Source organism: Atheta coriaria, unplaced genomic scaffold (genome assembly GCF_025399875.1).
Source record: "Atheta coriaria isolate IRGN ID8LTWV9N9 unplaced genomic scaffold, Caltech_Dcor_3.1 hic_scaffold_5_pilon, whole genome shotgun sequence".
Classification (NCBI taxonomy): Eukaryota; Metazoa; Arthropoda; class Insecta; order Coleoptera; family Staphylinidae; genus Dalotia; species Dalotia coriaria.
The window spans coordinates 3,706,684-3,733,665 of NW_027045447.1; the positions used below are offsets into that span (position 1 = coordinate 3,706,684).

The 26,982-nt window shown below is 37.7% G+C and overlaps 2 protein-coding genes across 11 annotated transcripts; both read left to right on the forward strand.

Annotated features, from left to right (window-relative positions):
• The first annotated feature begins 1,712 nt into the window (after positions 1-1,712).
• On the forward strand, positions 1,713-25,136 carry LOC135792732 (UDP-glycosyltransferase UGT5-like). Of its 10 annotated transcripts, none has more exons than XM_065303430.1 (4): positions 1,713-2,538; positions 22,341-22,563; positions 24,307-24,523; positions 24,629-25,136. In XM_065303430.1, the coding sequence occupies exons 1-4, from the start codon at positions 1,726-1,728 to the stop codon at positions 24,927-24,929; spliced, it is 1,554 nt and encodes a 517-aa protein (XP_065159502.1). In that variant the 5' UTR covers positions 1,713-1,725; the 3' UTR covers positions 24,930-25,136. The 10 variants fall into 10 exon arrangements, with proteins under 10 accessions (XP_065159502.1, XP_065159501.1, XP_065159497.1 ...); XM_065303429.1 differs by lacking the exon at positions 1,713-2,538 and adding an exon at positions 2,972-3,808; XM_065303425.1 differs by lacking the exon at positions 1,713-2,538 and adding an exon at positions 3,904-4,755.
• Positions 4,786-6,152, forward strand: LOC135792734 (sideroflexin-3-like). Its single transcript, XM_065303431.1, has one exon. The coding sequence runs from the start codon at positions 4,997-4,999 to the stop codon at positions 6,053-6,055; it is 1,059 nt and encodes a 352-aa protein (XP_065159503.1). The 5' UTR covers positions 4,786-4,996; the 3' UTR covers positions 6,056-6,152.
• Positions 25,137-26,982: the final 1,846 nt, after the last annotated feature.

The window sequence follows — 26,982 nt, forward strand, 5'->3', positions numbered from 1 at the left end:
TTTAAATTGTTGCGTGAATTTGCAAATATTTCCTGCAATGATATGTTCTCTAAACCATTCCAAAACTTTCTTCATTCAAACAAATCTTATGATCTGCTTATTCTGGAAGCATTTAGTACTGACTGTTATCTTGGGTTGGTGGACAAATTCAAAGCGCCGTTGATACAATACAGTTCATCGACAATTTTGCCCATATTCCACGAGCGTTTTGGACAACCAGATAATTCAGCGTACATTTCTTCGATTCTTGCTGGATATTCGGGACGTATGCATTTTTGGAAACGCGTTCAAAATACTATGATTCATTGGTTGCATATATTAAGATATAAACGGGTGATTGTGCCGGAAAACTTTAAAATTGCAAAACAAGTGTACGGTGATCATTTAAGACCTTTTGGGCAAATCGCATCGGAGGCAAGTTTAATGTTGTTAAATACACATTTTACTCATATGGGTGCAAGGCCCAACGTGCCAGGAATCATCGAAATTGGAGGAATTCATATTGGAGCTGTTAAAAAACTGCCAAAGGTAAGTCTTTCCAAACTTTTATCGAAAATTACTAAATTTATGTATTGCGCATAAAAATTTCCATAAAGTCTAAAGATAAGAACTGAATACAAAAAATGTCGAAATGCATAAATCTATTTCTAATTTTACCATTTTAAATATATTTGCACAGTCTGCTATATGCACTTATAATATAAACAAGAAAAATGTTGATATCTAAAATAACTGCAATTTTAAGTGTGATTATTGTCTTCACGAGTTCTACAAACTCTTTAAAAATATTAGGAGTGCTTCACACATCAATAAAAAGTCACTATTACCCATTTAATCACCTAATGCAAGGACTCTTAAACCACTCCCATGAAGTCACAACAATTACCTTCCATAAAACATTATCTCCGCACGAGAATCTAACTGAAGTGATATTATCCAAAAGTGACTCGTTACACCACTCATCAGAATCAGAAATGTTCACCGTGGATATGTTCAATTCGTTTAATCGTTTCCACGGATTATCGTTGATCAATAAACTGGCAACACACTTTTGTGTCAATGATTTGAACTCTTCTACAATGCGAAGATTTCTAAATATTAATCAAACTTTTGATTTGTTGATAATCGAATCATTCTGCACCGATTGTTATCTGGGTTTGGTGGATAAATACAAAGTGCCATTTGTGTTGTTTAGTTCTGCTGGAATTTACCCAATGTTGTATGAACGGTTTGGTCAACCTGATAATCCAGCGTATATTCCATCTTTGATAAGTGGTAATCCATCAAAGATGAGTTTTTTTGAACGTTTGGAAAATACACTCGTGCATTATTATCATATTGTACAATATAAGTGGTTGTTTATGGATGAACATTATAAAGCAGCGAAGAAAGTGTTTGGTGATGAGTTGAGACCTTTTGATGAAATAGCAATGGAAGCTAGTTTGCTACTAATCAATACTCATTTTACACTTGCTGGTGGTAGGCCCTCTGTACCGAGTGTTATAGAAGTTGGTGGTATGCACATTGGAGAGCTGAAAATCTTATCTAAGGTAAGCAATGTTTCATAACTAATAAATTGCTTTGTCATTTAATCATTATCAATGATTATAAGCTCTTAGAATTGTTCTATTATTATCTATATCTCGATTAATAACTTGATATTGATAAGTGGCAACATGTAATGGTATATCACACTTTGATCACAGTTTGTACTCTACTCTCGCCATGTTCAAATCCTACCCAATAATATTAGTTATTTTAATAATATGGGGCACGTGCGCGAATGCCTTAAATATTCTTGGTGCTTTTACCCACCATGGAAAATCGCATTTTGACGTTTTCGAACCTATAATGTTAAAACTCGCGGAACGCGGACATAAAGTTACAATTCTCAGCCATTTTGACAATCCTTCAGAACCCAAAAACCTACAATACCTTAAATTTAGTACTAACTCCACACCAGCCATAGAAAGCATACCAGTTACCGATGCTGAAGATTATTTTGGACCTGGTCGTTTGATGACCCTCCTACACGAATCCTGTGGTGATGATTTCAAATCCGAAACTGTAATTGATCTGATCAAAAGTGAAGCACATTTTGGTTTGGTTATAGTAGAGGCATTCATATCAGATTGTTTCATTTCATTGGGTCATCGATTTGGTGCACCTGTAATTCAAATTTCTTCAAGTGTATTGATTCCTATGTTTAATGATCGACTGGGTCAACCTAATAATCCTAGTTATATCAATAATTTCCTGAATGTACCGAAATATAATATGAATTTCTGGCATCGGCTGCAAAATACGTTAATGACTGTCAGTGTACCACCAGTTTTTGAGTATTTAATGACTGCACCTCAAAAACAATACATCAAAGATGTTTTTGGATCAGATGCTCCATGTTATAATTCAATGGTGAATAACATTAGTTTGATGTTAATCAATACACACTTTACTTTGAACGGGGCTGTTCCTAACGTCCCACAAGTTATAGAAGTTGGAGGTATTCACATAGGAAAAATAAAGAAATTACCAAATGTAAGTAAAATTAATGTTTATTACTTTCTTTGGTGAATACGTAATCCATGTTGTATATTTATAAAAAATATTTATTTATTAAACATTATACGTGATTTTGGATTTACAATTTTATTTTTGAGTTGACATGTTTCGCCCAGAGGGTATCTTCATAAAAGTTTATGAAGTTTATGAAGATACCCTCTGGGCGAAACATGTCAACTCAAAAATAAAATTGTAAATCCAAAATCACGTATAATGTTTAATAAATAAATATTTTTTATAAATAAAATTAATGTATCATAATAGTTATTATTCAATCAGGTTATTGATAAACAGTTATGAAAAATTGCCTTGTAACGCTTTCTAAACTCGTTAGATAGGTCGGCATTTAAATGTGTTTGTGAATTAGTCTGGAATCAGTCACTATCGCAGTGCAATCAAAACGTAATCGCAGTTTCGTGTCAAAATGCAGCCTACGTTGACGTTCGGTGTGTTCCTCGTCTATTTCGGGTTATTATCATGCACATCAGCCACAAGTGCGTTAAAAATTCTCACTGTATACACACATCCGGGAAAAAGTCACTCTGACGTGTTTGATCCAATTCTAAGGGAATTGACAAGCCGCGGACATCAAATCACTACGTTGAGCCACTTTAACCATTCAACGCCCGAATATCACTTTGAAACACTACTCTTTGACACACCAATTAACCACTTAGATATCAATTTTGATAATAGTGCTGATTTCTTTGGCCCAGTGGTTATTTTTAAATTTGCTTATGCTTCATGTGTGAATGATTTGAAGTCAAAAGTGGTACATAAAGTCCTCCATGAAAAATCCCGTCATTTTGATTTGGTTATCGTTGAAGCATTTGTTGGAGACTGTTTTGTTCCAATGGGACACCACTTTGGTGCTCCGGTGATTCACGTATCATCAAGTCCATTGATCACATGGTTCTCACCTCGTTTCGGTCAAGTGATAAATCCAAGCCATGTTAATAACTTTTTGAATGCCCCGTTATTCGGTATGAATTTTTTGGAGAAAGTGAAGAATACCTTACAGACTGGCGGTATGATTTACGCGTATTACTATTTTATCGGCATGGCGCACCATTACACTTCAGCTAGGAGTGTGTATAAAAACTTACCAAGTTATGATGATACAATTCAAAATGTCAGTTTGGCGTTGGTTAACACTCATGGGTCTTTGCATGGCGCCGTTGCTAATGTCCCACAGATTATTGAAATTGGAGGTGTGCACATTGCACCGCAAACAGATCTACCAAAGGTAAATATTTGAATTTGATAATAAAATATATCTTATCTATATTATGATCAAATACTTGTATAAAGCTGTCAAAACTAATTCAGTTCTGCTCAGTACTTTGAATTCTAAACATGTGGCTAACGCGTGTTTTTGTTGTATTTTGTGCAATTATAACCATAGCTCATTGTTCTAATATTTTGGTGATACTTCCAACATTTGGACCTAGCCATTTTTATGCATTCGATGCGTTAGTTACCGGATTATCAAATCGCGGTCATAATATCACCTTTATGAGCCCACTTGTACCAAAATCAGTAAAAAGTAAAAATGTGAAGCACATACCCCTAACTGGAGATCATGTTGATGGTATAACATTTGATATTCTAAGTTCACATGGTGCCGGTGATACTGATAGTCATGCGCCTGGTTTTCTAAGTGCTTTTGCATTTCACAATATGGCGATGAAAACGTGCGGATCAGTTTTACCTACGGAATCAGTATTAAACACAATTAACAATACTGATAATAAATTTGATATCGTGATTGTGGAAGCCTTCGTTACGGATTGTTTTGCACCAATTGCGAAAGAATTCAATGCTTCTTTGGTCCTGTTTTCGACGTCAATGTTAATGCCGTGGTATTATGACAGCATTGGACAACCAGACAATCCCGCGTACATACCATCACTCATGTCCGGAGTACCAAGTAAAATGAAGTTTAAAGAACGCGTAGTTAATGTGATGGTTCATTTGTGGCAACAGTTCTTCAGATATGTGTTTATTGCGCGTTTTAATGACGTTGAAGTTAAGGATATTTATGGGAAACCAATAGATTCCGGAAAATTGATTCAAGATACCAGTTTGATGTTGACCAATACATATTTTCCACTGAATGGAGCATTCCCCAATGTTCCAGCTAAAGTAGACATTGGTGGAATTCATATTGGAAAATTAAAAGCAGTTCCAGAGGTATGTTTATAAATTTACTGATTGTTTTTGTTTTGGTTGTTATGCTAGGTAAAAAGTGAAAGATGTCATTGACTTTCAAAAATTCGTCCAGTACATATTTCGATTTCAGCGTGTCATACCATGCAATCATGCAAAATCTTCAATTTCGTTTCAAAATCAAAAAACCAACCATCTAAGTTCAAAACGCAACCAATTTTAAGATCATAATTCTAACCCGCTTAAATGAAGTAAAACCAAGATCATGACCATTGCTACAGCCCCGTATTGTGCAATATCGCCATACTGCAAGCGAAAATGCAATCCACCACAATGCAACGAAGCTATCAAAGATATTTGCATCGATAGTCCATACTATGATATGTGTTCACTATGTGGGCGCTTTAAACACTTCTTATCTTTGACTTGTCCAACTGGGGCTTTCAAGTCAAAACATCACATTGAACGATCAAGTGATTTGATTTTTAATTTTCGACATAAAAGGTTAAAACAATGCGTGACTGAAAAAGACCTCTGGCATCACAGATATGTGACCTATGCCAATACACATCCGGACACAAGAGAAGTCTACCATCCGTTGACAAGATGGCCGCATCAAGTGTTGGTCAACACTGTAATTGCAGCTGGTATGCTTACATTCTGCAAAACCTACCCAGGTTTGGCGCTCTGGCAGTGGGCGAACCAAAGCTATCAGGCATACATTGCCTGGAATCATAGAAATGTCCCGTCGTGCGTCTCAGACAGACAAGTGATAAACTCCTACATCATTGGAACGGCAGGATCAATTGGTACTGCAGTAGGTCTGAGATACGTCACTACAAAGTACTTCAAGTGCGTTCCATTCTTCGTTCCTAAATTGATTCCACTAGCCGCATTATTGGTGGGTAACATGTTGGCAGTACCAGCACTACGTGCCCAGGATTTAAAATATGGTGTACCCGTTTATGACCATTTGCATAAACGACTGGGTGCGTCACCTCTAGCAGCACAGAATGACGTGCATGAAAGGGTTATAGTGAAAAACGCAACATACTTCCTGCCTCTGTTAGTAACACCATTTGTAATGCACCCATTTCGGAGGGATACCTATTACTGGATCTGCAAGTATCCGTTCCTACGTAAACTACTATTGCTCTCAACGCTTGGTGGTTTATTTGCGTTTTCTACTCCGTTTGCGTTAGCTCTTTTCAAGTGTCCCGGAGAGATGTCCTATTGTGACCTTGAAAGATGTATACGAAATAGGGTTGAAACCCGTCTGAAATATCAGGTGTCCCCTATTGTTTACTATAAGAGTGAGTGCTAACAATACTAATTAACTACAACTGCTCAAGAATGAAGAATGAAGAAGATAATAAATTAAAAATACATTTTGCAACACATTAATAAAACAGAAAGCACAATTTTTGGAGTGTTCTATTTACTTACATCTAATACGTTTATCTGGGTTTATCCATGCTTATCTAATCTTAAAAATATAGTTTTATTAGATTCTTGATACACCAGGTATATAATTATTAGGTAGGGTATAATCACTTCACGTACCAAACACAAAGTTGCATCATTCAGTCGTGGTTCGACATCAGCGACGAACGTTTCTAATGTGTTTTCTGTGAGATGTATAGATGATGTGAATAGTGCTAGTGTGAATTTATAAATAACTTGCGTAATAAAAGCAAATATTAGCTGCTATTCGGTGATTCACCTTCACTGACTTGACTCCAGCTTAAAATAATTCAGTATAATTGTTGTGACCATGAGGTGCCTACCGGTTTTCGTTCTCTTGTGCATCGCCGCGTCGCATGTGGACCTATCAAGTGGTTTAAAAATTTTGGGCATTATGCCACTGCATGGCCGCAGTCACTACTATCCATTCGCCGCTCTCATGCAAGGTCTGGCCGAAAAGGGACATCAAGTGACCTTCATCACGCCCTTTTCACCTGCGGCACCAATAAAGAATTTGGACTATGTCACACTGGACAAAACGGGTCTACCTGCTGGAGAAATGTTATCTTTTGACGAAATCAGTAAAATATTCGGTGGGAATAGTGTTACTGACTTTTCCTTCAAAATGCTCGGTGTTTTCATCTTTAAAAACGCATCGAAAACCACATGTGATGATTTTCTCAGCTCCGATGTTGTACAGGCGTTCAAGAAGCGTAAGCAGCATTTCGACTTGGTGCTAACGGAAGCATTCCACACTGATTGCTGGTTTCCGTTCGCGGCCGAATATCAAGCGCCGCTTGTACATTTCACGGCCTCGTTGCCCATGCCGTGGTATAACGACAGATTCGGTCAGCCAAGCAATCCGGCTTATATTCCTAATATGCTCACTGGCTTCTCAATGAAGATGAGCTTCTATGAACGCTTGCAAAATATGATTATCGATCAATTTCACAAATTTTACTTCGACTACATACAAGAACCGACTAATGACGAATATGCCAGTAACTTCTTTGGTGCAAACAAACCAGATCGACATGATATCGCCAATAATGCTTCACTACTTCTGATCAATACACATTATTCATTATTGGGACCACGACCATTCGTACCGGGACTCGTTGAAGTTGGAGGTATTCATGTGACAAAAGGGCCGAAACCAGTACCGCAGGTAAGAAACATAAATCGAAGGTCAATGACATTTTAATAGCTTAAAACTTAAATAGACAAAACAATATTACATCATCAGTAAGATGTTATATAATTATATTTTTATCTACGAGTAGATATTTTGCTTCAGTGGTCCGACAAAGCAAACAATTCAAGTGATTTGAGTTTAAAGATGTTTGCTACTTGCTCTTATCGTATATAATGATGTGTGTATTAATATAAGGAACCAATGCCATGTCATGGCATTACAAGCAATTTGAGATGATTTAACTTTTATATGATTGGAACTGACGCACATGGTCAGTATTAATCAAATGGTCACTCCAAACGGACCTACGAATCAATTTGCGCGATTCTAGAATTTTTTACATCAGGATTCTAAAAGTGAAGTGATTTGTGTTTCCTGGTAATCATGAAACAGCTAACGTTATTACTCTTAATTAGCGTGATTTGCGCGACCGTGACCTCGCTGAAAATACTAATATTGATGCCAGTGAATAGCAATAGTCACTATTTTACATTCAAACCTCTTATAGAAAAACTAGCCGAACGTAATCATGAAGTCACTTTTATTTCACCATTCACGCCGAAAATCCCAATCAAAAATTTGGAATATGTTACTTTGACGCTGAACGCTAGCGAAGGACCAAAAGGAAAATTTGATGAAGTGGAGCAGTTTAAACCTTCATTTAGTTTTAAAGATGTTGATAATATGTTTGGTAAGCATGCATCGGGAGAATTTTATATTAAAACATTCACTGTTTTTGGATTTTTGAATTATTCGCGAATAACTTGTGATAGTTATCTAAATTCGCCAAAAATGCATCAGTTTATCGCCGAAGATAGAAGTTATGATTTAATCCTAGCAGAAGCGTTCCATACAAATTGTTTTTTGGGTTTTGTACAAAAATACAACGCCCCGTTAGCAGTTTTTACAACATCAGCACCTTTAGTTTGGTATCATTCACAATTTGGTCTACCGTATAACCCTTCATATATTCCAAATTTATATTCCGGCTTTGGTGTGAAAATGAATTTTCTTCAAAGAATTCAAAATTTGATTATCAACACCGTGCATTCGTATTATTTTGATAATATTCAAGAACCGGTTAATTATGAACTCGCAAAGAAGTTTTTCGGTGATGATTTGCAAGACTTTGAAACTACCGTGAGCAATGCAACGTTGTTTATGGTAAATTCTCATTTTACAATCATGGGAGCGAGACCACTTGTACCAAGTGTTTTGGAAATTGGTGGTGTGCACATTGGACCTACGAAACCGGTACCCAAGGTGAGATATTACATAATATTACTTAACTCAATTGAAGTGTTTACGAAAGTTATATTTATCAATTGCATCCTCACGTATTGATAAGCCTGAAGTATTTAATTAATTGATTTTATTTTTTAATTTTGGTTCAACGACTTTGTAACTCAGACAGGTTGATAAGATGTTTGATAAAAATTTAAATATTTTATTTTTGGGTTAAATTATTAATATTTAATCAAATGATTATGAAATTAATTACTTGTTTTTTTGGGTTAATATTAATAGTGTAGTTAATAATTTCAGTTTGACACGTGCATAAACTGTGCCTCTGTTCGTAAAAATGCGTTTCTTTGCGTTATTAATATTTCTCGCGCTGTGGACTACTTGTAATTCGTTTAGAATTCTAACTATAATGCCACTCTACGCCAGGAGTCATTATTACACTTTTAAAGCAATCGTTGAAGCTCTTGCAGAGCGTGGACATGAAGTGACATTCATCACACCATTTTCACCAAAAACAGAAATCAAAAACTTGGAATATATCCAACTGGACGCTGGAGAGTTTGGACTCTCAGAAATTTTCTCTTTTAAAGAGCTGGATTCAATGATTGGCAATAAAACCGACGATAATTTCTGGTCAAAAGTGATAAGAATTTTCAGATTAATGCGTCACTCTAATATTACCTGTGATTTTATGTTAAATTCACCGCAGATGTATCGATTCAAAGCAGAGAAACGTAATTATGATTTAATGATTGGTGAGGCTTTCCATACAGACTGTTTTGCACCATTTGCACATCATTTTAATGTGCCATTGGTTTTGATTACACCAACAGCACCATTTGCATGGTATCTACCAAAATTTGGGCAGTTTACGAATCCGGCGTATGTTCCTTCTGTGATGTCAGGTTTTGGATTGCAGATGACTTTTTTGGAAAGAATGCAAAATATGATAATTAATATCGCGCATGTGATATATTTTGACTACATTCAAGAACCCGTTAATTTTAAACTGGCACAAAAGTTTTTTGGTGATAATATTCCTAGTTTTGGAGATATAATGAGAAACGTTAGTGTGTTGTTAACAAATTCACATTTTTCGTACGTGGGTGCAAGACCTAATGTTCCTGGAATAATTGAAGTCGGTGGTTTGCATTTGGGTCATCCTCAACTTGTACCCAAGGTGAGTAAACGCCAAATCTAAAAATTCAGTGAGATAAAGTTATGTAATTCAATTTGATTATGATAAGTAAACACTCCATTGCTATTTCTAGAAAATAAATTTAATGCAACTACTACTTGTCGATTAGATTAGGTTGAAGTATGTTTGTCTGTCGGATACACAAGTATTGATAAAACACTTAGTATAACGCGTGTAGTCATCTATAAATGATGTTTTTACAACGCGTCTTTGTACTAACCTGTGTTTTAACAATTCTACAATGGAATACTTGCACTTCCTTGCGTATCTTAACAATAATGCCAACTTATGGCAGAAGTCACTACTTTGCATTCAAAGGAGTAATTGAAAACTTAGCTCAACGAGGTCATCAGGTCACATTTATCTCTCCATTTGAAGCACCGTCACCAATCAAAAACTTAGAATATGTCACCTTGGATTTGGGTGACACTGTTGAACGTGGTGAGCAGATGAGCTTTCAAGAAATGGATGCTTTACTAGGAGGCAAAGGCACGGACACCTTCTCGTTTAAAACTATGAGTATTTTCGCATTCAAACGCTTCTCGAATGTCACATGCAGTTTCTATTTGAATTCCCCTGTGATGCATGATTTCAAAGCCCAGAAAAGAAGTTATGATCTGGTTATTGCTGAAGCATTTACTACGGATTGCTTTTTCCCATTTGCGTGGGTTTATGATACTCCATTGGTTCTGTTTAGTGCTTCCGCACCTATATCTTGGTATCAATACAGGTTTGCTCAACCTGCAAACCCTTCATATGTACCAAATTGTAAATCAGGTTACGCAGCTCCAATGACTTTCTGGGAAAGTATGCAAAACACTATTTTCGAGGCGTTTCATGTGTATTACTTTAATTACATCCAAGAACAACTTCGCCGTCGCTGCATCACACACCGACGCCGGTCCCAAGCCCGGACAAAGAAGGAGGGTTGTAGGGTGAGGCCAGCGACCTACCCTACGTAAAAAACATCAGTGCTCATAGAACCAGACAAGGGCCTCGGTTACGGACAGATCAACGACGACAACCCAAGCAAAGTACACGGACAAAGAGAAGATTACAAAAACATAACCTTAAAATCGCCACATGGAACATAAAATCGCTCAACAGAAGAGACCAAGAAATGGAGCAAGAATTAAGAAACCACCACATTGATATCTGCGCACTTCAAGAAACTAAGAAAAAGGGAAAAGGTCAGGCAGTAGTTGGAGATTATCTACTAGCATACAGCGGTGTAGAGAGGAACGAGCGAGCAAAAAAAGGAGTCGCAATCATGTTTCACAAAAAGTTAGTAGATCACATTATAGACATCACGTACGTTTCAGCCAGAATAATACACGCAAAACTGCTGCTAGACAGGAAACGCACCAACATTATAAGTATTTACGCTCCAGAAAACTGCAGACCCCAAGACGTAAGAGAAGAATTCTTTAACTCACTGCAACATGTTTTAGACAGCCATAAGAACGAAGCGACTATCATCCTAGGAGACTTTAACTCATATATACCCGGAGTTATGGAACGCTGATGACTAACCTATGAATTATCAAAGAAGTTCTTTGGGGAAGAAACACCAGAATTGTGGAAGATCGCAGGGAATGCAAGTATTCTATTGACGAATTCACATTTTTCTGTCTTGGGACCAAGGGCAAGTGTGCCGGGAATGGTTGAAATCGGAGGAATTCATTTAACGGAAAACAAAGCCTTACCAAAAGTGAGTCAGCAGTTTAAACCTCAATTTGTTTATATTACGTAATCTCTTAACTATTTATAATGGTACCATATCGTAGTGTGTGTTATCACGTACATTATGTTATATTAAAGTCAATTAATCGCGTTTAGTTTTGACTTGAGTTACCAGCGTGCGCAGTCATTTTGTTTAACATGCGGTTTTCAGTTTTAATAACGCTCCTCGCGCTAAAATATCCATTAACTAGTAAAAGTCACTATTTTATGCAATTGTGCAAAAACTTGCTGAACGCGGACATGAAGTTACTTTCATCACACCGTTTGCATCAACAAATCAAATCAAAAACTTTACACTGAAGATCTCCGACTATCATTTTGCGGAACAGTTTAGTTAAAGAACTGGGAGTATTGCTGGGTAACCAAACAATGCAGGATTTTACTGCACGTCTGATGAGCGTGTTTGTTTTCACATATTATGCACATTTTACTTGTGATTATATTCTAAATTTACCATACAGATGCATACATTCAAAAACGAAAAACGCAGTTACAATCTGAGAATGCTTCCATACCGATTGCATTGCTCCGTTTACAATACATTTTAATGTACCATTATTATATACCATACCATACCATGGTATAATTATATTTTTGCACAATCTGCAAACCCAGCTTATGTTCCGAATGTAATGTTAGGATATTCGAATAAAATGGACTGGCAAAGATTACAAAATACTATTTTTGATGTGGCACATGTTCTGTATTATGAATATATCCACGAACCGCAATCTTTTGCAATGTCACAGAAATTTTTCGGAAATAATATTCCAAAGCTCGGAGATATTACTAGGAATGTTAGTTTATTATTAGTAAACACACCTTTTTCGTATATGTGGGTGCAAAAGCTTCAATTCCTGGAATTGTAGAAGTTGGCGGAATACATTTAGGAGAAGTTCAACCTTTACCACTGGTGAGTTGACATAATAACATCTATAACCATTAGTATATAAACTGATAATATTCGAGAGAGGGAGGAGTTAAGTATTAGATACCACTCATAATTTTTAATTCTGTTGGAGATGGTAGGATATTTCAGACGTCAGTTAATTCAGTTGTACATGTGCGTTCGCCGCGATCCAGTCCATCAACATGCGTGCTCTAATACTAATCTCGTTACTTGCGCTATGGACCAGTTGCCATGCACTTAAAATTCTAGTAATTATGCCATTGCACGGTCGAAGCCATTATTTTCCGTTCAAAGCGATATCAGAAAACCTCGCCGCGCGTGGCCATGAAGTTACATTCATCACACCATTTCCTCCAAAGACACCGATTAAAAACTTGGAATATATAGTACTGGAAACCACTGAAGTTGGTAGTACGGAACTATTAAGTTTCACCGATGTTGATGCTATTTCAATGCGATCTTTTTCGACGAAAGTGATGAGTGTCATGGGTTTTATGTATTTTTCAAACGTCACTTGTGATTACATGCTCCATTCGCCAAAAATGTATCAATTCAAAGCGGAGAAACGCAGTTATGATCTAGTGATTGGTGAAGCATTCCATACGGATTGTTTTGCTCCATTTGCACATCACTTTAATGTGCCACTGGTTTTGGTGACTGCATCAGCACCTATTGCATGGTACCGACCCAAAATAGGACAACCAACGAATCCTTCGTATATTCCAACGATTATGTCCGGTTTTCCACCAAAAATGAACTTTTGGGAAAGAATGCAAAACGCTATCATTGATTCCGTGCACATATTTTATTTCGACTATATTCAAGAACCAGAAAATTTTAAATTGGCGCAAAAGTTTTTCGGGGAAGACATTCCAAGTTTCGGGGATATTATCAGCAACGTTAGTGTATTATTAACAAATTCACATTTTTCGTACGTGGGTGCTAGGCCCAATGTTCCTGGAGTTATCGAAGTCGGTGGTATACATTTAGGAGAACCGAAGCCTGTACCAAAGGTGAGTCCAAATATGATTTTTGTCGAATCATTGAATTCGTCATTGCCACTTAAGTGTTATTATCTATTAAAGATGGTTATATAACACTTTTTATTCGAGACAAACAAGTTATTAATAATTTCATAATTCTATAGATCAACGTGGTTAAAAAACTGTTTATTTACGCATCAAAATATGTACAATGGTAGTAGTATGTAATAACTAGTCTCAACAAATGAATAGTTAATTGACGGACAAATCGTCAAGGTTGTTCAACGCGAGTTGTCATTTAAACGAGCTAAATATTAATGCAAGCGTGAACGTCGGTCGCCACCGCCGACGCCTTTTGTGCTCATACGCGACGAATAAATTCGTTCCAAAGACCGCATTGTTTATGCATGAGATGGAAAATTGTTTAGTGAGGAGCGAAAAGCCACTCTGGCAGCACATGAACTTATTCAACTTATTAATTGCCATGTCATCAATTGATAAAAGTTAAAATCTTCTCGTGTTCTCTTTTCATGCCCATTAAACACTTCACTCAAGTGAATTATAGATAAAATTATCATGTTTATGTAGCTATCTCACATCCTTGTTTAGAATTAAAGTTTAAATTTCGTATAAATAATATTATGTTAGTGATAACACAATCAGAAGTCATCTGATTACAGTAGCTTATAATTTACAAGCTGATATTGCACATAATTGAGCGAAAGTAAAAGCGTAGTTTCAAATTTCTGCAAACAATGCATTCAACACTACATTCCACTCACGTAACATTATTGTAATGATCACGGTACATTGCAACCCACAAGGTCAACATCAATAAGCATAAACTTCTATTTGCCGGCCGGTGTCGTTAGTTGTTAACGCACTGCATGTTTAGAATAATTCCACATCGTGGAACACAGCTAGATGTGTTATGCTTGAGGTCATTTGATTTTTACGATTTTCTGATTCCTTCTGTTGCACTAGCAGTCTACTTCAACCGGTTCTAAGCGCATTGCATACAGTAGTTCTGTCTAAGCTTTCCTAGTGTTAAGTCAACATATTTCTTAGTTAATCACTGCGCTTTAAAAGCTTAAAAATTAATTTATGGTTTAGTTATCACGGAATAAAGTATAAAGTACGATATTGTGGATGCAAATAATTACTGTACCAAATCGGACTGCTTTATCTCGCGTCTGGCCTCTGTTCACCACAATTAAACAGTCAGGTTTGCATTCAGTCTGATCGCGCCTCGCAGCGTGAATAGTGACTATGTAATCATTTTCCACTTCGGTTTTAATTAGTAACGAGTGATTGTGCAGTTTTCACCATTAACGGATTTTAAAATGTGGAAGTTTTCGTGTGTTACCATTTTGACTATTTTTGGACTTGCTGTGATACAAGTTGACAGTGCGAGTATACTGGCTGTTTTCCCATATGCAGGCAAATCTCATTTCCATGTCTTTCAACCTATCCTACAAGAATTAGCAAAACGTGGTCATGAAGTCACAGTTATTACCCACTATCCCCAAAAAACGCCCTTGAAAGGTTACACTGACATATCAGTTGCTGCTAAGGAGAGTTTCTCCGAAAATGTAGTCGACCTTGAAGGGGTTCTCACGGCGGGTACCTGGTCCATGATCCAAGCTGTTGCTAGTCTTGGAAAAGAGACCTGTGACAATCTAAACCATCCTAATTTTGACAAATTTCTAAAAACTAAAGGACTCAAGAAGAAATATGATCTGATGCTCATAGAATTCTTTGTAACAGATTGTTTCCTAGCATTGGCCCACCACCTAGACATACCTTTCATTGGGATAACTTCTCATATTCTTATGCCATGGTCTAATACTCGTATTGCAAGCATTGACAATCCTTCGTTTGTGCCTAACCATTTCATCGGATATTCCGATAAAATGACATACCGAGAAAGAATAGTCAATACTATTCTGTATTTTGGTAGTAAACTTGTGGAGCATTATATTGTGGATGAACCTGGTAATGAAGCAGCCAAAGCTAAATTTGGGCAAGACCTGCCACACTTGGATGATATTGCTAAGAATGTCAGCTTGATGTTGACATATACGCATTTTTCTATCACAAGACCACGTCCTTTGGTACCCAGTATGATTGAGATCGGAGGATTGCACTTGCATAACACCCAGTTGAAACCATTACCAAAGGTAATAACTGTAGTTATTTTTTATTGTTACAAGTTGATTTTATGAGGAGATATAAAGGAAAGTGAAAACTCATGTTAATTGCATCGTTCTTGACATATATCTGGTGTTTATGACTTTGTTTACCACGAGTTATTTTTTCAGAGACAATCAATTTATTGATCCGGAGTATTAGTACAATTAATTTTGTTTTCGGAGACAATATTTTCAAAATAAATACATTTTGACAAAGGTTAAAGTCTAATAGTTCATAAGTTGGGTATTAAGTTAAATGATTTATGCACGGACTATATTTACCATTGAAACATGGCCACTATTACTTGTGTTAAAATGTCAATCTAGTTGTCGCTATGCCAAATGTTATCGCAATTACTACATCATTATGCTCATGTAACTAATGCTCTCGTTCACTTTCGTTGTGTGTGGTACGTATGTATATTAAGATTACAACGAATGTTTATATTTACTGACCAATGTACTGATGTCAAACGCTCAGCCAGAATAATCATGACTGTTTCAAATCGGTGCACACCGTTGGTCTGTAGTTTGCAAGTTATTTATAAACCACGAAATCATAATCAGCTTATTCAACATTATGTTTTGAGTTAGTCGTAATTTAGTTTCGATTGCAAAGCTACTGTTATTCGTGGATTTCCTAGTCAAAGTGGAAATTAATTTTATCTGTGCTGTGGGTTGCCTAGTGATAGACTTAAGTTAAGTAATTATAGTTTCGCGATGAATACTATACAGTTAATGATCTTGACATTCCTCGTGTTGATGACTAGTGCCAGGGTCAGCTCACTACGTATTCTCGGAATATTCACACATTTCGGAAAGTCTCACTTCGATGTCTTCCAACCAATCATGCAGGAACTTTCCGAAAGAGGTCATGATGTTACCGTCCTCAGTTATCACCCGCAACCCGCCGCAGGATACAAGGATCTCGTTTTAGAAAGCGACATTTATACGGGCAATAGCCTTTTGGCCTTTGACATGTTAATGCCCGGTTATCCAGGGCAGTTCCTCGAGGTTTTCTTAGTGCATGAACTTGCTCGGGAAGGATGTGAATTTGGTTTGAAATCACAACCAGTAAGGGAGCTGCTTAAGTCAAAGAAAAAGTTTGATCTTATCATTATAGAAGCATTCAACACTGATTGCTATCTTGGGTTGGTGCATCGTTTAAAGGCCCCGTTTATACACATATCTTCTTCGACTAGTTTACCATGGTTTACGAGCCGATTTGGGCAACCAGACAATCCTGCTTATATCAGTAATCTGTTTATGGGGTTCAGTGATAAGTTGGGTTTTGGGGCGAGGGTGATAAACACAATGGACCATATATGGACCAATTTGTTATATCAGTATTATATTACACCGAGGGATTATGAATTCGCGAAAGCTGCTTTCGGAAATGATCTGCCTAGGTTGGAAGATATTGCGATGAATGTCAGTTTGTACATCATAAACGAACATTTTACTATACAAAGGAGTAAACCTACAGTCCCAGCGGTGATAAATGTTGGAGGTGTTCATCTTGCGAAAAAAGTGATTAAAAAGTTGCCTAAGGTAATAAATATCATCAAAATCAAGTTTTGCAATTAATGAGTTCATTATTTGCAGTATTTTACTTTCACATGTTTTATCTGTGTTTTTTTTTTTATGAAATATTTTCCATTCATTAATAATTATGAAAGTCCTAGGCATTTCAACATTCTTGAACCATTTTATTTTCGTTCACGTATTATGAAATATTTACAACGACATAAAATTAAATTTTTTAAAGTATTCATGTGATATACCTACATTGCAGGCGTGTAGAAAATTTGTGCTGCTTTATTTGTCTATTCGAGTTTGACATGTGTTAACTTAGCTTCTTCATTATGAAATTTTTCTTGCAAGTGGGAATTTGTTTATCAATTCTCACGTTATTGTCGTGTAAAGTGCGCGGTTACAAAATTCTCGGCATTTTTCCTTTTGAAGGAAAAAGTCACTACATAATTTTTGAAGATTTGATGAAACAACTTGCATATCGGGGTCATAACATCACAGTGCTCAGTCATTTTCCTCAAATTACTCCGATCAAGAACTTCAAAGATGTTTCATTGGTACCCAATACAGATATTAAAATACGGTTTGATTTTGATGGTTTTATGAAACTGACAAAACCAGAAAAAGTGCTGTTGATTGCAAAAAATGGTTTACGTTCCTGTGCACATTTGAATTCCAGTGCAATACAGAATTTTCTCAAAACAAACGAAGAATTTGATTTGATACTAATTGAACAATTCAACAGTGATTGTTTTCTGGGATTTTCATGGTATTTTAATGCACCACATATAGGAATAACTACACATGTATTAATGCCATGGGCGAATCATTTCTTTGGTAGTCCTGATAATCCAGCATATATTCCGAATCATTTTATGCACTTTTCTGACCGCATGACTTTTTCCGAAAGGGTGATGAATACCCTTGCTTATATTTTCACCCAAGATGTTGGCAGGCGTTATGTGGACGTGGCAAGTTACGAAATTGCGAAGAAGGCCTTTGGGGAGAATCTCCCAGAATTATCTGATATTGGAAGGAACATGAGCCTGATGCTGGCCAATACGCATTTTTCGCTGACGCGACCGCGTCCGCTCGTGCCTGGGATCGTCGAAATCGCCGGAATTCACTTGCACAGTATGCGAGCGCGTCCACCGCCCGAGGTAAAATTAATTAATTAATTTAACGTCGGCATTATTTAATGTATTGCATGCCGGCGGCATTCATCCCAGCGGCGGGGAGCATCATGGTACTAATTAATGGCGAAGCGAATAGGTGCACGATCCCGATCACCGGATCGATAATTTCTATTATACGTTGACTATTAACGCATTAATTAGTTTCCATTAAACATTAAACATTGTTCTTCGCTCAAATGCACGCGAACAAACTGATCAGCGCCAATTAACATTGAATTGGGAATTTTTACAGCGTGGATCAATAAACTTTTATATCGTAACTGAATTTTCCGAACAGTTTAATTTTTACACCTCGCATAAATCAAAAAACATATTGCGACATTCATTATTTCTCGTTTTGCGAAATATTTGCGCAATAGTCGTCAAGACCACACAGAAATCGAACAATTAATATCGTTGTTCAATGTTGGAATCCGTGTCACGCGCTCGTCTAGATTAAAATAATTATTAATAAAACTGATAAAACAACTGTGCATGTTTGCACTGCAGAATCAAACAACTAAAAGTTGCAGTGAGTCAACAATTACATTTCAAGATGCGTGTGAGTTTAGTGCTTTTCGTGTATGTTTTTCATTTGGTAAAATCCTACAACATTCTGGGCATTCTCCCACACGAGAGCAAATCACATAGTGCACTCATGAGTTCGCTAATGAACGAACTCATCGATCGGGGCCACAGTGTCACGTTAATTAGCTACTCCGCTCAGTCGGAAGTCCGCAGCAACTTCCGGGAAATCATTCTGCACTCACGACGAGCAAAAGACAATCACAAAATGAACGTCACGCTGTCAAAGTATACGAATCTGGAAACACTGGTGGAATACAATATGATCCGTGAAGTTAACCTCGTGCATGACCTAGCGAAAGATACCTGTGAGGATGGCATTTTCCAACCGGAAATACACCAATTGATTCGAAACCACTGGAGCGGACAGGATCGATTTGATTTGGTTCTGATCCAAGCGTTCAATAATGATTGTTTTTTGGGTTTGGTCCATCGATTAAAAGTACCTTTTCTACAACTCAGCACTACAACCATGTTCACGTGGTTTCATAGTAGGTTTGGAGTGACTTTTAATCCGGCATTCAATCCTAATATTTGGATGGGTACTACTGGAAGAATGAACTTTTTTGAGAGAATGGTTAATATGTTGGTGGATGTCTATGCGCGGATGATGTACTTCTATGTGCTTCAACCCAGAGATTATGAGTTGGTTAAAAGGGCATTTGGAGATGATCTACCTCCATTAGAGAAAATAGCACATGGTGCTAGTGTTATTTTGGAACATACACATTTTTCTTTAATGCCCCCAAGGGCTTTGAATCCGGGGCATATACAAATCTGTGGTTTTCACATACCAAAAATAGTTAAACCGCTCAACGAGGTATTTATATCACATACAAATTAGGTCAATTATTTCTATTTATGTCATTGGATACATTTCACGTCTAGTGTAACAAGATAACTGATATCAGATCTTTAATTACATATGGATATCTTGTTTTATTCTTAGTACGGTTTGCAATTTATGTTCAGTCCAAAACAACAAGTTATTCAATTAAGATATAAGTTCTTCATAATGCACACTAAATTTCGTGCATTTTTAATTTTAATTTTGAGTGTTAACCTAATAACGGGCTATAAAATTCTCGCAATATTTCCAAATCAAATAAACAGTCATTTCTCTACATTTGATTCACTATTGACGCGCTTACACCAACATGGACATGAAATAACACTAATCAGTCATTTTGTGCCTAGTGCTAATGGACCTAACCTAACTCATATCAATCTCATCGGTTCTGTGAAACTTCTTCGTGAGATTGTGCCATTAAATAGGACTAGTACAAAGTTCTATTCGCGTTTGGATAAATATTTAGCCACGTCTTTAATCTCGGGCTTTGCTGATGAAGCGTGCCATCACGGACTAGCTTCCGAAAGCTTTCAAAAGTTTTTAAACCGTGTTAAATCACAACCCAAAGATAATTATGATTTGGTGTTGGCTGAGTTCTTTAATACCGATTGTTTTCTGGGTCTTATGAAATGGCTACATGCGCCGTTAATTGCTTTGAGTTCGTGTTACGCTCTGCCATGGACCAACGCACATTTGGGCAATCCAGACAATCCGGCTTACGCCCCGGTCGTCTTCCTGGATCACGGCACGCGGATGGGCTTCCTGCAAAGGGTCGAAAACACCCTCGTGCAGGTGGCCTCCCGCTGGCTTTATCAATTCATGAGTGTGCGGTCAGCCAACGTGTACGCGAGGCGATTTATTGACGACGGAATTGATGATGTTGAAGCTTGGGCGAGGAATGCGAGTATTTTGTTGGTGAATACGCATTTTACGATAAACGGGGCGTTACCAAAAGTTCCGGGCGTAATTGAAGTTGGCGGTATACACATAGGCAATGTTAAAATGTTACCAGTGGTAAGCATTATTTTGTTGTTCAATGCTAGAAGCATGTCTTGTTACAAATTTCATGCAGGAAAATAATCCATATTAATGTTTAATTGTAAAGTCCGGACATGATCCGATGCAAAACGCGATTCTTTCACGCCACGCTGGCAGGTTTCGTTCAAATTTACATAATAATAGGCATCAAAATGCGCGGAATTTTCCGCAATACACTCGCGACAGCAGTGGCTCTGCCTCCGGTGGAGCCGCCGGCGGAGGTCGTAATCAAATTAAAAATTATATTTCCGTACCGACTTCGGGAGTGACACATAAAAGAATATCGCGTCTATGGGCCGCCCCGCTAGCAACGCTCGAACACGTATGTATCCCGTCGACGTTACGCTCGCCGCCCCTCGCAACCGCCGCCGCCGACAAACGCGCAACAGCTGTCAGAGCGAGGAGGGCGCTGTCACTCGCGCGTGTGCGCGTCATCTGCGGACCTTAACTTAATTTCGCAGCGCGCCGCGAAATATTCAACACATGATACGACGCGTGGCGCGAACGAAATTTATGGAAATTCGGCTCTTTTCCGACCGCCAACGCAGCCGCGAATCCGATTTGTTTCGCGTGTCATCTTTAACACAGCGCGACACATACGATTATACGTCATTCCATTATGCAAATGCACAAGATGGCGAATTTTCACGATTTTTAGAAATAAAACCAAAAATAACATCCGTGAAATGTATAAATGTCAAATGTTTGATTAATTAAATGCGAAACAAGGAAAATGTCAATAAATATGAATTATTTTCAATATTTCCATGATATCGACATCGTAAAAGTCGCATCGCCCACCATTTTACGTTGATATGCTCTGAGAGCAAAAACACGATTGGAAATCACTGATTTTTTTCTCTTGCTTCGTCTCGCTGACTCTCATTTCCATCGTAAACGATGGCGAAGCGAAGCATTCGTTTGATTTAAACGCACTTTCAATGCCTTCATCGCGGCGCGCGCACAAGCATATTAGACGCCGCCACTCGATGAATAATAATTTTTATGCATGGAATTTTTATGCCAAAATTAAATTTGCTCTTGATGTGTGTTTCATGGCGCTCATCGGCATCGACCGTGTTATCATATGTAAATAATCATAACTCCGGAAAAATATTGAAGCATTGAACAAACAACGTTTGCTATATCAATGTCCGCATAAACAGAACGAACAAATTGTTCTTTTCAAGGACATGGAAGTGTATACCACATCTGCATATCTATTGGCAACTCAGCAAGAGAAAAAAAGGACAATAGAAGAATAAACAATAAGCTTGGCCGACATCTGTTTGCGTTTAATATTTGCATTGATGCTATTGTTTGCCATCATATAATATATTTGTTTTATCTTCGGATAATATTATTTATCCTATCTTTTTATTTACGTCTTGGACGGACTACTTTTGTAGGCCGTGGTTTGTAGGCCTTTGAAGGTTTTATTGTGTTTGCGTATTTGTTTTGTGCCATTTTCTGATCGCGTTTGCTTTTGCTTTTGCAGAACATCGAGAAATGGATAAACGAATCCAAGGACGGCGTCATCTACTTCAGCATGGGATCCATGATCAAAGGACACACCTTCCCCGAGGAGAAACGCAAGATTTTCCTCAAAGCTTTCGGTCGTCTCAAGCAGCGCGTGTTGTGGAAATGGGAAAACGAGACTATGCCGGACAAACCCGATAACGTCATGATTCAGAAATGGATGCCGCAGTATGACATTCTTTGTAAGTTCGAAAAAATGCAATTTTTGAGATAAATTTCGGATACATTTGTGGTCGACATTGGAATGTAGATCAATACGAAGTGGATGCGTGCCCGATGTATGTAAATTTAATGACGTCTTGCGAAGCTTATTAAATTCCGCCGGATGTGCGGATGTAAATAAGACGCGCGCTTCGGATTGTTTTGCGTCACTCGAACCAACCCTCGATATATGAGATGTGTTAGCGCATCTTCGCGCAAGACGCGCATAAAACGCGACACACGACAGCAAACTTTCCGTACGCATACGTTGTGTTATAAAGATTTTATTATTTAAATATAACCATTACGCCGTAATGTGCCATAATACTCCCGGGTATGCTACATATGCTTATAAGTAAAATTTTCTCCAGGGCCGGACTAGTTTTTAAAATTCAAACAAATTTAACTGATTTTAATATTTTGAAGAAAATTCTTTCATGGGTATTTAAAGTGATTTGTTTTGAATTATAATTTGATGGGGAAAAATCTTAAGTTTGTCCCTGTTGGTTTGTGTTATGTTGCCTGCTTACTCAGGAGTTGTTCGAAACGCAAAACGACCGCCCTCCCGAAACTTATATGCGTTATATATGTGTACGTAAACGTAAGACCGTTTAATGTTCCCGACGCGGTTTTCCGCCTCGTGTTGTTCCTCGTTGCTGGGTAGATATTATAAATTATATTACGCGGTGCGCTATTATTTTCCGACATTAATTCAGGAACTTTTATTATGCGCGCGCGTCGCTCGTCCTGATTTATTTTATTAGCGTTCATATTTCGCAAAATACTGATGCAGGTATTAATCAACTTTAGGCCTGCGGTTTGGTTGCCGTTGTCGAAAGCGCGTTTGAGTGAACATTGCCGAAAATATATTCATACATATTACACAAGTGGCATTTATGGAGCAAATGAATTTAATTGCCATCACATTGGAATGTTTTGTTTTGCGTACTGGGTAATCACGTTTTAATGTAAACGCGCTGGCGTGGAAATCACTTGAGGCTGAATGGATGAAATTGTTTTAATTGTAAATCTTCTATTCGTAACAACGTTATTATTTATTTGCAATTAAAGTTAAATATTATTCGTGACGATATCTTTAATTTACTGTACATTAGACAACTAAAATAGTCATGATGGTCTAGTACCCCTGAAAACTTTAGCAACCCCGATCCGAGTGGAACTCTCGACTTCAACTTTGACGATCAAAAGCGTTAAACTAAAATTTGCGTGTCCGCGCCGCGATTTTGTGTGAATGCGACGGCGGCCGTAATTCTGGTTTGTTCCTGACGCGCATTGTTCTTGCGCTCTGCGCGACCATTCGCGCTCGGTCGCCTTTTGTTGGCCCCCGCGCGTTATCTTTTCGCCGAATCGCCACCCGACGAACAATGTCGCGCGACAATGTATCGCACAATATCGCCGCACAATGGGGCGCACACGGAGTGCAAATAGAAATTTAGTTTTAGTTGTTGCTAAGTTTTCGTCGCGCGATGCATGCGCCCGAAGGGGAGCCACGCTTCTTGATGGTCGCGCGTGAATGCATGAATGGGTTGATGTTTGTTTTGTGCTCTCGAATCCAAGCGCACTGAGCTTGAGGATTCAGAGGGATATTGTGGAACAGAACGCTTGACGCCCGACGCTTTTCTTGTAATGCCACCGCCACCACACTCATACTGCATTATTCCAGAAACAAGTGAATTTTAAACGATAATTTTGGTATTTTTCAGGTCATCCTAATGTGAAGGCTTTTATTGCTCATGGAGGACTTTTAGGAACCACTGAAGCGGTGCACTGTGGTGTACCGGTGGTGGTAATGCCACAATTCGGCGATCAACACACGAATGCCCGCGCACTTGAAGCTGGCGGCGGTGGTGTAGTCCTCAACTTTAGGGAAGCCGACGAGGAGATGGTTTACAACGCGCTCAAGACTGTCCTGGATCCGGAGTAAGTATTCTACACTATTATCTCACTTTGTGCAAACATTATACCCGCACATCTCCATTTTAACACGAATCTTTGATATATTTATTTATTTTTTTGTGCCTTTAGATTCAACAAAAAAGCTAAAGAACTCTCAGCTCGTTTCCGTGATCGTCCAATGTCGCCAATGGACACCGCCATTTATTGGATTGAGTACGTGGCCCGCCACAAGGGTGCGCATCATATGCGCACTGCTGCCGTCGGCATGCCCCTTTACCAATACCTGCTGCTCGATGTCTTCGGCTTTCTCGCCGTGTGCACATTATCTATTCTGTTTATTGGCATCTATGTGACCAAGCTTTTCTTCCGCTTGGTCATGTCCATGTTCTCTAAGAGTGATAAGAAGCAGAAGAAACTGAAGAAAAACTAATCACTTTACATCAAATAGTCACAATAATTAGATACATGTCTAAGAAACAAAAAAAAGACGTCAATAATAATCATACCAAAAGTGTTATTAGCTTGGAACTTAATTTTTTACATATTTGGAGTTTTAATAGTAAAATTTAAAGTATAATGTAATTAAAATGAGATTTATCTAACGTTAATAAAGTGGGGTTTTACATTATTAATAAAATGTTGTAAACTTTTATTTGTTTTACTAAATATCAAGCAATTGCGCATTGTTCTTATTATAAATTGCTGCAATTATCAGCGGGCACGTCTCGCAAAGTTCGTATTAACGCGTTCATTTAAAATTCAACATTAAAAGGAAATTAATTACTAATTGCGAGCGGGCATCCGCTTCGCAGGCGCGTATTGTAGTTGTGTTTTGTTTGCAATGTTTTTTGCAGGACAGCGCCTGCACAAAGATGCACAAAGATAGATTAATAATGAACGCGGCGCTGCGACTGCAAAATGCTCGTGAAATATTTGTTTGATGATAACGAGCTCACGCATTTTTTTCATAATCGCACGAGCTGTGCCGGCGGGCGCATAACTCAAAGTATTACAAACGCATGGCAGGATACATGTACTCGGAATTGCTGGACTTACAGAAAAAAAAACACACTGTAACGCTTCTTTGTAGTTGGCAGCACAATAATCATGACATGTTGCATGCACAATTAATTTTTACGACGTGTGCAGTACAAAAATAATAATAAACGTAACTAAAATTGTTGTGAGTTAGCTTTTTTTCAACCACGTCTATAATTAAAATGCAGACAACGGATACTTTTGCATTTATTTTTATATGCAACATTTACTTTAAAATATTCTTTGTCTCATCATATTTTGTTTTTATTTTTATAGTCCATTTATAGAAAATATTTCTTCCATTCGACAAATGATTGAATTTTTATGAAATGATCAAATATTCCATACATACCTACATACTTTACAGCCGGCATTATTGAAATCAATAAATTCAACTCGATATGATCGAATTTGTATTTTTCCTCGGCATAGAGCTCTCCGGTTCCAGCGTCGAAGCGGCACGTATTGTTTTTCATTTGATCGATGCAGCGGAAGGAAAATTGATATTTCTCGTGCGAAACGCGGGGCGCAAAGTATGCAGTTCATTCTTCAACATAGCCAGGCATGTCGGGGGCCGGCACTGGGGAAAAGAATGGAAGGCGGCTGTAAAAGCTGATGGCCGATTGGATGGTGATTGTTCCTAGTGTGCGCCGCCATGCAGAGTGCACAGAAATCTCCGGAGAGTAAATACATTGGTTGTTTTGAAAACGTTGACATTTTTTTACTAGCGTTTTTCTGCAAGAATTTTATGTTATGAATACGTTACGTGTGTTTGGTACACTCGGTAGACGATATGCAATATCGAAAACTAGAATAGAATAGAAAGGTTCTCTATTTGACTCCTATGAGGAGCGAGAGAGCAGCCCGGATGGATGATGAAGTGCAGGAACCGGGGCGCATAACGCATGGAGCAATATCAAAAATGTAGTCGATTGGAATAAGAATAGAATGTAGAATGAGGTATGAATGCATTTATATCAGCACATGCATTGTCATACATTGTCATTCAAAGAAATCATTCCGTTTCATCTCAAGTAAATCTTATTTTTTTAGATATAAAATGTTAAATAAAAATGCAAATCCAGAAACAATTCGCTGAAGCAAATTATAAACTGCGCAATAAGTTATATCTCTTGGATCTGATGATGCTCTTTCCAAATGGTATAAATGCATAGTTTAAGAAGACTTAGTTAGCCCAGATAGGAGGCGACGCGACCAAGATAATGCGCTTTGATCTCTAACCTTTATCTTCATAACAAAGAAACTTTATATTTCGTGTGCTTCCAGCCGGGAAAAATGGTCGCCGAGGAGCAAAAGTTTTCATCTGCGCTACGCCGAAGCGCCGAAACTATGAAATCCTATAGAAGTAATAAAACTGTAAAAAAGTTAAGAATAAAATGTATGAAAATGCAAAATGATTCAAGAATATGCAAGGAAATGCAAAT

Bases quoted from the DNA above. Each gene is read 5' to 3' on its own strand.
- LOC135792734 (XM_065303431.1), top strand. From the start codon at position 4,997: ATGACCATTGCTACAGCCCCGTATTGTGCAATATCGCCATACTGCAAG.
- LOC135792732 (XM_065303421.1), top strand. From the start codon at position 7,775: ATGAAACAGCTAACGTTATTACTCTTAATTAGCGTGATTTGCGCGACC. The intron at 8,654-22,340 runs GTGAGATATTAC...TTGCTTTTGCAG, and splicing joins CTACGAAACCGGTACCCAAG to AACATCGAGAAATGGATAAA. The intron at 24,524-24,628 runs GTAAGTATTCTA...TTGTGCCTTTAG, and splicing joins AAGACTGTCCTGGATCCGGA to ATTCAACAAAAAAGCTAAAG.